Below are 10,181 nucleotides of genomic sequence, written 5' to 3' on the forward strand. Positions count from 1 at the left end.
ATAAGGAAAGAAACATTATGCTTTTTATTTATTTTTACCTTTCTGGATTTGCATAGAATGAATCTCAATTTGTCTCAGTCAAATGGTTCAATTTGACCCAATTATTGGTAGAGTTATCGTGGTAGAAAAATTGCAAAATTGAGGCTCTGAAAGAAATTTCTTTTGATTGGTATCATGTTTCTCTTGTCTGAAGAAAACAGAAAACTTAATTTCAACTCATAGCTTTAGTGAGTAATCAGCAAAAAGTGTAGTCATATTTAGGATCAAATTTTAGAGTTGTACATGAATCCTGAAGTGTATTCAACATTGGGGCAGAAAGCTAACAGTTTTGGCATAACGTTCCTGTGATCGATAAAGTTCAAATCCGTGTAGCTCTTGGCCATAGGTTCTCTTTGGCCAGAGTGAGTCGTGATACTATGCTAAGCATTTCAATCCAACATTTAGGTTTCACTATAAATATATTCAGTCCTCTTCTTATGTTATGGAAAATTTAGATATTTAAATGTTTATGGATCATGCACCTTTCAGACCAAAATGGGAAGTGGTGGTGAGTATGATGGCAACGAAGCCAACGACAAGCATGCACTGCGTTTGGCCATGGAATTGGGAGGCAGGATTCATTGATATTGAGCTCAAGGTTTGGGATTATTTTGTTCAAAACTATCATGGTTGAGTGTACAACATTGTTTTTCCATGACAGTTTCCTGATTATCTAACTAAAGCTTCCATTTTGCCTCTTGAAGGTAGCTCAAGAGTTCTACAATGCATGGGAAGAGGCCTGAAAAAGTCAAATAATTTGTTTCATCCCACATTATGAAAATACTCCACAGTCGTGAGGAGATTGGCAATCTTGTAGCTATAACGGCTACAGGAGCTGAAAATGTGAAGGTTGCCACAACTGCTTTAGAGATCAAGAAAATGCAGAATCTTCAAGTTTAGTTTCACTCTCAAGTAAGATATTTCATGACACATCATTGCCGCGTTTTGAAGACTTTACTTTCTTTTAGATATATGTAATGACTGACACTTAACCAAATTTTGCAGGTCCAACAATATGCAATTGCTATGGCTGAAGGGGTTTGATGTCACGGATACTTTCGCCAAGTATGGGGGATTTCTCACTTCGGTTCAATAGAGGCAGGAAAGTTTTCTGCCCCTGGCAACCAACTATTATGGACTTGCTGGATTTTATACAATTTCAGACAGATAGCTGCTGATACAAAAGTACATGGGTTATTGGAAAACTATTGGCCATAGTAAAGTCCTCATCTTACAACTCTGCATGGGCCCTCGTATTAATGGAATATTCTACCTTTGTTGGTTGATAGTGTTGCTAATTTATCAACACTTACTCATCCCCGACTTTTGTTGTGATACAGGTAACATTCCTGGAGTCCCTTTTTGAAACTTCGCATTACAATTATTGTTAAGTCCAGTATCTATCAGACATGCTACCAGTTCCTGGAATTCTTAGCAAAGTTCAGGTTTGCTTTTGCAGAGCCTGATTTTAAGGTTTTGAAATGCATTTGATTTCGCACATCGAAGAACTTAGAAAGTGATAAATTAAAGCACAATGTTGTATTTTCGAACTGATCCTTTGGGAAGATACATTTTTGTTCCTTTAAGATTCCAATGTCACAACATGCGCTTCTTTTGTCATATATATAACTCTTTATAATATGCAGGTAGACAATTCTCACAAAGGGACGGGACTTAGGTTGCGTGGATGATGATCGATCCCTATGCCAATTACTATCAGATGTGTCTTTTATAATCATTCAAATGTTAGATACAGGTGCTATATGAGCCCAACAGTGTCGCGGGGCAATTGGAGGCAGCGGGGGGTTAATCGAATAGTCGGAAAGGTCATCTTTGACCGGAAATATTGGAAGCCATTAAGTTGTATGAGCTCAGAGACCAATGATGGCCGACCCCCCACCGGAAGTGAATGGGTGCCAAGGGTGACTACTTGGAGCTATTTGCAGAGATTGAAGAGGCCTTACATTACGAGGGTTGTTCCTGGGCTTTGTTTTACAATCAAAGCTATTTAATTTTTTTTTGTATGTACCTTCAAGTTGGTACAAACTACTTCTTCTGTGCAAGCATCAATGGTTGCCCCGCATTGGTTACCCATTAGATGGTGTAAATTATTTTGTGGTCATGGGGAGATGGCGGGGCTGGGAAGGCACTTGCTAGGAGAAGGGATATGAGAAGGGAGCAAGAGTTTGTAGTTGCAAATCGGACAAATGGGGAGATTCTCTAATTTATATACTATTACAACAAAATTTGACATCTTTGTATTTCTAGGCCAGTTTATGATAAGATTCAAAGATATCCAATGGTTGAATTGGGGCATTTTTCTTGAGCACTATCGAGTGATATTGATTTTTTACTTGCTAGCTCATAAGATGACTTGTAATTTCTTCTTTCAGCGAAAGCCAAAGAACTTGCCGGTAAAGTTGGAGGACAAGCTATCACTTTTGATGAATTGAAAGATTTCCATCCAGAAGAAGGAATGATTCTTGCAAATACAACGTCGGTAGGAATGAAACCAAGGATTGAGGACAGTCCCTTGCCAAAGGTTTGCCTCCCTGTAAACTTTTCCATTTTCCATTATCTTTCTTGTTTCATATGGTGAAGTTTACATCTGTTTCCCTTCAAAATTCCAGGAAGCTCTCAAACACTACTCATTGGTCTTCGATGCCATTTACACACCAAAATGGACCAGACTCCTACAAGAAGCAAAAGAGTGTGGAGCTATTGTTGTTTTTGGAACAGAAATGTTCATCAATCAAGCATTTGTACAGGTTGAAAGGTTCACCGGATTACCAGGTAAGATGAATACATTTAACCTTTTAAAATCCTGTACTTCACCCTTTCACCTTCTCATCATATTTGCTTTGTCTATGTTCTGCAGCACCAAAACAACTGATGAGGGATGTGCTAGCAAGAAATACATAAGTCAGAATTTTTCTGGTGAATCTCCTCAGCTGCTGAATCTTTGTTTCTACACTGCAGCAAATTCATCCAAGGTCCGAATTTCGCAATCAGCTGTTGTGTATTAAATGTCCATTTTCTCTGAATCTTAAAGTTTGTCAAGCTTATGTTAGGGTGGTAAAATGTTGTTATAGTTAGATCAATACCATGGCAATTGTTTTGTAGTATTCCCATATTCTGGAACGAAGTTCATATTGTTTAAGTTCATGTGTTGAATAAAAAAAAAAAAAAAAAGCAGCAGCACCTTTTCAAAATTTAGATAATTTACAAATGGCAAACATATTTTTTTAATCCCGTCATTCATCCTCATCTATTATGCAATATAACAGGACAGTTTAGTTATGACCTTTTGTTTCTTCTCTGGAACTCGGATATGGCTAAGCCCACTCAACAGAAGCCTAATAGCTCGCTAATGAAAAAAAGTCGTAGATAGCGAGAAGCTGCAAAGAAGGTATTAATGTATTGAAAAATGCAGTTCAATCGCCATGGATTATGGCCTACAATTCATCTTCATGTTGTACAGTCCTTATTACAAACAGCAATATACTGTTTTTAAAAGCCTTACAAGTAGAGGATACATCCTTGATTCAAAATATGGCTGGGTGCTTTTCTACAAAAGGTCTACTTCGGTCTTCTCCTACAACCCTTTTACTGATAAGATAATTCATTTGCCTCCATTACTGCAGTCAAAACTGGACCGAACAAGAGGGACATTCTCTACAACTCCGAATTCTACAGAGTGCCTGATATTTATATTCAGGCCTTGTTTCTATTCGGAACATGCTTCTTTTATCTACATTTTAAACCTGGAGAATCACAATGGACCGAGTTCAAGATAATTTGTTCATAGGGAAACTTAATTCACCAGGTAGAATTTGTAGATGGAGTGTTATACTATACTTTCGTCACAGCGATGTGTGCCTTCAACGCTAAAACAAAAAACCTGGAATACTGTTGCATGTCCGTGTCCTCTGTAAGCGTTTCAGATAAGAAAATAAGGAAATTATCCCAACGGCGAAAATAAGTAATTATCCCAGTGACACATTGGAGCAAAAAGATCGTATTATTTATGTTTTAATCGTTCTCCTATTAGAACTTGCTTATTGTCCATAATCATATCCATATTAGCAAAAGGAATTTGGAGGACAAAATCTAAATAACTCGATCAACAACCATGTTAGCAGTATTAGACATAAATCAACTAAACGTAAAAGGGATTTTATATTGGTTTTCCGATGGTAGGCTGCGTCCGGGCGAATTCATGGTCCGATCTTCCTGATGATATCATAATTTCTCTCCTTAGCCTTCCTAATTCTGCCCATCACATACGGTTCCAGTCGGAATTGGCGAAGAGCTGCAAGGAATAATCATGTGAAACAGGCAGATAATATGCCTTGGATTACAGCCTACAATTCGACTTCTTGTTTCCCATATGATCTTAACAACAAATGAAGCTACACAGTTTATAATCGTGGTACAAGGAAAGAAGAAATTTTTAGTTGGGAAAAAGCAGTGCTTGACTCAAAATATAGCTGGGTGCTTTTTTCGCAAAAAGTATTCTCGATATTTTTCTTCAATCGTTTTATTTATAAAAATAATATATTACCGATATTGAAAACCACACTCCTAACACTAAGGGGTTGGCCTAACAGTAAAGGAGGTTTTTTTTTTTTTTTTTTTTTTTGAATTATTGGGTTCAAACCTTGAGGTCACTTACCACAGTAACATTATGGCTTACTTGGTTATTTGGGTTTCCAAGAGACTTTAACCTCTATATTAAAACCTGGATTGGGACCTGACAACCTCTCCAGTCTGGTTTAGGTTGCAGATGGGTTTTGGATATTTTTCAAACTGGTAGGGACTACTTTATAATTTTTTGGGGGTATTTGAAATATATAAAAATATAGGGATTAATTAATTGTTTTGGGGGCATTTTGAATAAATTAAATTTTTATGGCCTAATTTGCAATTTTTAGGGGTATTTTGTAATACACTAGAATTCAAGGGGCTAATTGTATTTTAAAAATATTTTTTATTGCAAACATCGTCGGCCTAATCAGTCGGTCCAACCAGTTGGACCGGTCGACCCTTGACTCAGTCACCTTGCCGGGTCTCACAACGGGTCTAGTTTTGAAACAATAGTGATAAGTGAAGTGGATAGCTTTGTGTAAATTAGAGGAAATTAAACCCACCACCCCCGGTATATTAGAATAAATCTTTTCTAGTCTCATCTTACCCACCCACAAAAACCTAGATTTTAACTCTTGAGAATGTAAATTTTTTTGGTTCATGAGCTTTTCAATCTCTTCAAGGGTTAATTTTTAATTTTTTTTTTTTTTTTGTTTAAAAAGAATCTTTTTTTTTTTAATTGTTATCAATTATAACTTTTTTGGTCGATTACCCTAACTGTTTAACTTAAAACTAAATGTAAATGGCTTGATAAACGACAAGCGGTTCAAAGCTATTTCCAAAAGAATAAAGATAGGTTGACAAACACTTCTCACAACTTTCTCTCACAAACGCTGACATGATAGCTCGTAATTGGTTAGTTCGCATTTGGTCAGGCGGAACTCATAGCGAGCTAACCAATTATGAGCTGACATGTCGCATTTGTGAGAGAAAGTTAGTGAGTGTAGTATTTCTGTTTCCAAAATGATAGCGGGTGTATTTATTTAAGGTATACCTTAGGGCATTTAGAGCAATTTCCTTTTTAAGTTTAAGTAATAATCTTTAATTATTATTATTGATATTATGTGTTAGATTTTAAAATAATTACTTAACAAATGTCAATTCTCTCTACTAATAAAAGATTTTATGTTGTAACTTACACCTCTTTTTAATAGAAATTAAAATTAATAATTTATATAATTATGAACTAATAATCTACTTAATAATTATTATTATCTTTCCCNTTTAAATAAATTTCAATATAAAGTAAATATTTTTGAAATTTCTTAAACTTTTTGTGTTATACAAATGAAATTCGATTATTATCAAAACCCTTGAGATTTGGTTAAATATATAAACCCTTCGGGTGCTTTGGTTTAAGGAATATTGTATTATTGAGAATATTATATTAATGGGAAGATAGATTACCTTAAAGATTACTTGAAGATTGCGTTTGGTTAAGGGTCTAGGAAGATTACCTTGGTAATCTATCTTTGATTATGGACATTCCCTTGTTCAATTGTCAAGTAATAAAAGATTTTGGTAATCTTTCAATACCAATAGTGATTACTGTAGATAATATAAGAGATAATTAAATTACCAATTTAGGGGGTGTTATTCTTTTATTATTGGGGTAATCCAAATTTTGTTCCCGTTTTACCCTTAATTAATAAACATTTTGGACACAGAAGCCCTCATATGTCTATCAAATAACAATTACCCAAAAACCCTTACATTTGAGAATTTACCTAAAACACCACACACAATAAAAGTTTAAAATTTAACAAAATATCCCCAACCATCCGAGACGACTATAGGCCACCATCATTGGCCAGTGTTGGCAGTTGTCGAAACGACGCACGATCAGTTAGATATGGTCGGCCATGCGCCAATAATGCCATTTTCGATCAGATTGAAGGTTGGAAATGACTAGATGGCCTTCGATCTAGTTGTTTCCAACAAGATTGGCACATGGTCGGCCAGTTCAGTCGATCGTGCACCGTTTTGGTGACTTCCTCTGGCGGTCGGCAATCATCTTGGGTGGTTGGGGGTATTTTGTTAAATTTTAAAAATATATTGTGTGTGGGGGGTGTTTTAGCTAAATTTTCAAATATAAGGGGTTAATTAGTACTCTAAATAATAATAATATTAAAAATGAAGGGCAATTTAGTAAAGACTCCTCTCGATAATTTTTTATTTCTCCCAGCTAAACATATTAATTATTTATACCAACCAATCTAACCAAACATATTAATATCCCTAATAATCTTCAAGGTAATCCATCTCACTGGTAATCCTATCTTTTCAATAATAAACATTGCCAAAACCAAAATGTTAGATTAAAGGTGTTTGGTTAAATTGGAATAAATTGGTGGATATGTTATATAAATTATCGAATTACCTTTCTTTTTTAATATTATTATTATTAATTGGATTATTTCTTTAACCCCTTACATTTGAGATTTTGTTAAAACACCCAAGCTACAATAAAAGTTTAAATTTTAACAAAAATACCCCCACCCACCCAAGCCACTATCAACTATCAACAGTCGCCAGAACAGCGCACGACCGGTTTTCACTAATCTGACCGTTTTCGGCCAAATTAATGACCGGAAATAGTCAAATGACCATGGATCTAGCTGAAATGGTCAGATCTAAGCAATATTCTAATGAAAATATTCTAACGTTAAGGGGTTTCATATTATTATTGATATCTGAATGGGACAAACCTCGGATAGTTTAAATAATAATCCTTATTTTTAATTTTGAAGGAGCAATTGTCTAATTAAACACATATATCGGAATTTAATTTAAAAAAATAAATAAACAAATCAGTTTGCAAGTCTATACACTAATAAAAAGATCATAACTTGTTATTTAAATGGGAAATAAAACATGGTGATATGATTCATATATAAACTTTCTTCTTTTTTATCTTGTTGACTGTTACTTTACGTAGACTCCCATATTTAAAAAATAAAAGAAAAAAAAAAGATTGAAAATTGTAGAAAGCTTATTTCATAAAATATGACCTACCTATTAACTTAAACAAATTGGGTTAAAATTTGTAGTTATACTGGCTTCGTTTGGTTCAAGATTGGGAATACTACTCTTAGTATTCCCAAAAAAGTTAAACAGTAAAATACCCAAAAACTCTGATTTTTTGGAATACTATTTTCAATATTATTCAATTTTTTTTAAACCCTCTAAATTTGTTAATTTAATTAAATACCCCTAAATATTTTTTTTAAAATTATAAAAACACTCCAATAATCCACATTTACCAGATTCCGGCCACCACCGCCGGAAAATGGCCAGAATCTGGTAGGATGGCGCACTACCGACTGAATCTGGCCGGTAGTGCGCCGATCTAGCCTTTTCCGGCCAGATCCACGGTGGATCTGGCCGAAAAAGGCCAGATCTAAGGCCAAAGATCTGGCCGTAACAGTCGGTCACGACGGCTAAACAAACGGTCGTCGTTGACCATCAACGACGACCGTTTGTTGGCCGTCGTTGAGAGCAAATACGACCAGATCTGGCGGTTGACGGCCAGATCTGGCCGTAGATCTGGCCTTTGCCGACCAGATCCACCGTGGATCTGGCCGGAAAAGGCCATATCGGCGCATGACCGGTAAGATCCAGCCGGTCATGCGCCCATAAGATGACTCCGACCACCTCCGGTGGTGGTGGCCGACTGGGGGTGTTTGAGGGTGGGTTAGAGGTATTTTTGTTAACTTTTAATGTTTTATTATAGGGGGTATTTTGTAAAAAAACAAATATATGAGATATTTTATTAATTTATAAATTCTACATCTCAATACCCACCCAATTCAACTTTTTTTTAACTTTTTTCAAAAAACTTTTTCCAAAACCCGTAAATTTTGAATCAAACGGAGCCACTATTGTCATATATTATTATGCTGAATATAATAATTCTTTAATTAGTTCATCCTCTTCTTCTTGATTGTGTTGAAGATGTACAAGTACACATTATAATAAGCGGGCAGATAGATTGAGATTGAACAGTACATTAGTTCCCAAAAAAATAAATAAAAAAAAAAAAATCCAGCTTGGAAAGTTGGATATCCCACTTTCCAAACAGAACTTCTACGATCCTTTTCAAATTTACACCAGAATGTTAGCATGATTTCCGCTGGCGCTATATATTAATTTTTTTTAATATATACCAGTCTTAAGGATTAAAAATTTCAAGACATTTACGATGAAATTAGAAATTAGTTTTATTCTAACCATATATATTAAAAATCTCTAATAAAGATGTTTTAAAATTTTTATCATATAAATTATTTATTTTTTACGCTTACTTCATAAATCTTACAATCAAAAGTAAGGGTTAGATGTTCGTTCTCAATTTATACGTTAAAAAATTTAAAAAATTTATTATGTTTATATATTTACATTGGATTGTAATAAAAAATTATTTTTCGGTGGATTAGCAACATTTTTAAATATATATGAAAAGAAAATTATCCATATTATTGATTTGAGAAAATTTTATTGATGAATAAATATAAAAAGAAAATTACTTTTAATTTAATAATTTAGTAAAATAGAGGAAGAGAGGTTTAAAAACAAATGAAAAAGAAGTTGTGTGATGGATTTTATAGAAAAGGTGTCTGACAAATTAGATAATTACAATTGTTAAATAGATTAACAGATTTTTTTTATTAAATTAAAATAATGGCATCTAGCTAACTTTCTTTTTTGGATGAATTTTGTGGTAAAAATAAAAAAATAAAAAAANTTACCCCATTGTTTTCTCTGTTTTTCAGGACATAGGTGAGAATGTGGTCGGATGGACGTCGGCAAGCGGGGAGACTTGACTACACTGTCCACTGTCTTTTTGAGAGTCTTATGTACAAATGATGTGTACTATGTAAAGAATGTATTTATTAAGTGAAGAAAATTTTTGAACCCAACCTTTTTAATAAATATACTTGTCTTTTTATTGATATATTTTATGAATATGATAGTAGAAAGAAGTTGTTACAGACCATGACAATCTAATGTTAAGAGCAAGCAAAATTGTTTACTATTTATTTTTTTAAAGAACTTAGTCGTATAAAGCATTACTTTAAAAGTGCATATAATTGAACTTATTTTTCCATTCAGCCCTTGCTTCTTCCCTTCCAATTTCATCACAAATTTTAATAAGACATCAATAACAACAATAGCTAAGAGAATAATTTGAATTGAAAGCAAATTAGGTCAGATTTAGAGTTTAGGGTTTTTGATCTTTTCACATTGAAAAAGTTTTTCCACGTAAAAATTTTCTTGTGTTTCTTTGTGAATTGGATGTTATTTTCTACACATTTGCTTAAGGTTTTGCTTCTTATAGATTTATGGAAAATATTGTATTATTGCATTTTTTTCTTTTTAGCTTATTGATATTGTATTATTTCCTTTACTCAGGATTTGATAGTTTTTAAAAGTTTTCACTAGTTGATTGACAAACAATAGCGGAGCCGAGGAGGCCTCCGCCGGTAAAAATCCTA

General features: G+C 34.0%; 1 protein-coding gene across 1 annotated transcript; it reads left to right on the top strand.

Annotated features, from left to right (window-relative positions):
• The first annotated feature begins 813 nt into the window (after nucleotides 1-813).
• On the top strand, nucleotides 814-3,204 carry LOC116129404 (bifunctional 3-dehydroquinate dehydratase/shikimate dehydrogenase, chloroplastic-like). The gene is made up of 6 exons (XM_031415149.1): nucleotides 814-933; nucleotides 1,045-1,077; nucleotides 1,437-1,484; nucleotides 2,429-2,581; nucleotides 2,670-2,832; nucleotides 2,918-3,204. Exons 1-6 carry the CDS (start codon nucleotides 814-816, stop codon nucleotides 2,959-2,961), a joined length of 561 nt encoding a protein of 186 aa, XP_031271009.1. The 3' UTR covers nucleotides 2,962-3,204.
• Nucleotides 3,205-10,181: the final 6,977 nt, after the last annotated feature.

The sequence above is a fragment of the Pistacia vera genome, unplaced genomic scaffold, assembly GCF_008641045.1.
Source record: "Pistacia vera cultivar Batoury unplaced genomic scaffold, PisVer_v2 Contig211, whole genome shotgun sequence".
NCBI lineage: Eukaryota > Viridiplantae > Streptophyta > Magnoliopsida > Sapindales > Anacardiaceae > Pistacia > Pistacia vera.

Bases quoted from the DNA above. Each gene is read 5' to 3' on its own strand.
- LOC116129404 (XM_031415149.1), top strand. From the start codon at position 814: ATGAAAATACTCCACAGTCGTGAGGAGATTGGCAATCTTGTAGCTATA. The intron at 934-1,044 runs GTTTAGTTTCAC...CAAATTTTGCAG, and splicing joins AGAAAATGCAGAATCTTCAA to GTCCAACAATATGCAATTGC. The intron at 1,078-1,436 runs GTTTGATGTCAC...TGTTAAGTCCAG, and splicing joins CAATTGCTATGGCTGAAGGG to TATCTATCAGACATGCTACC.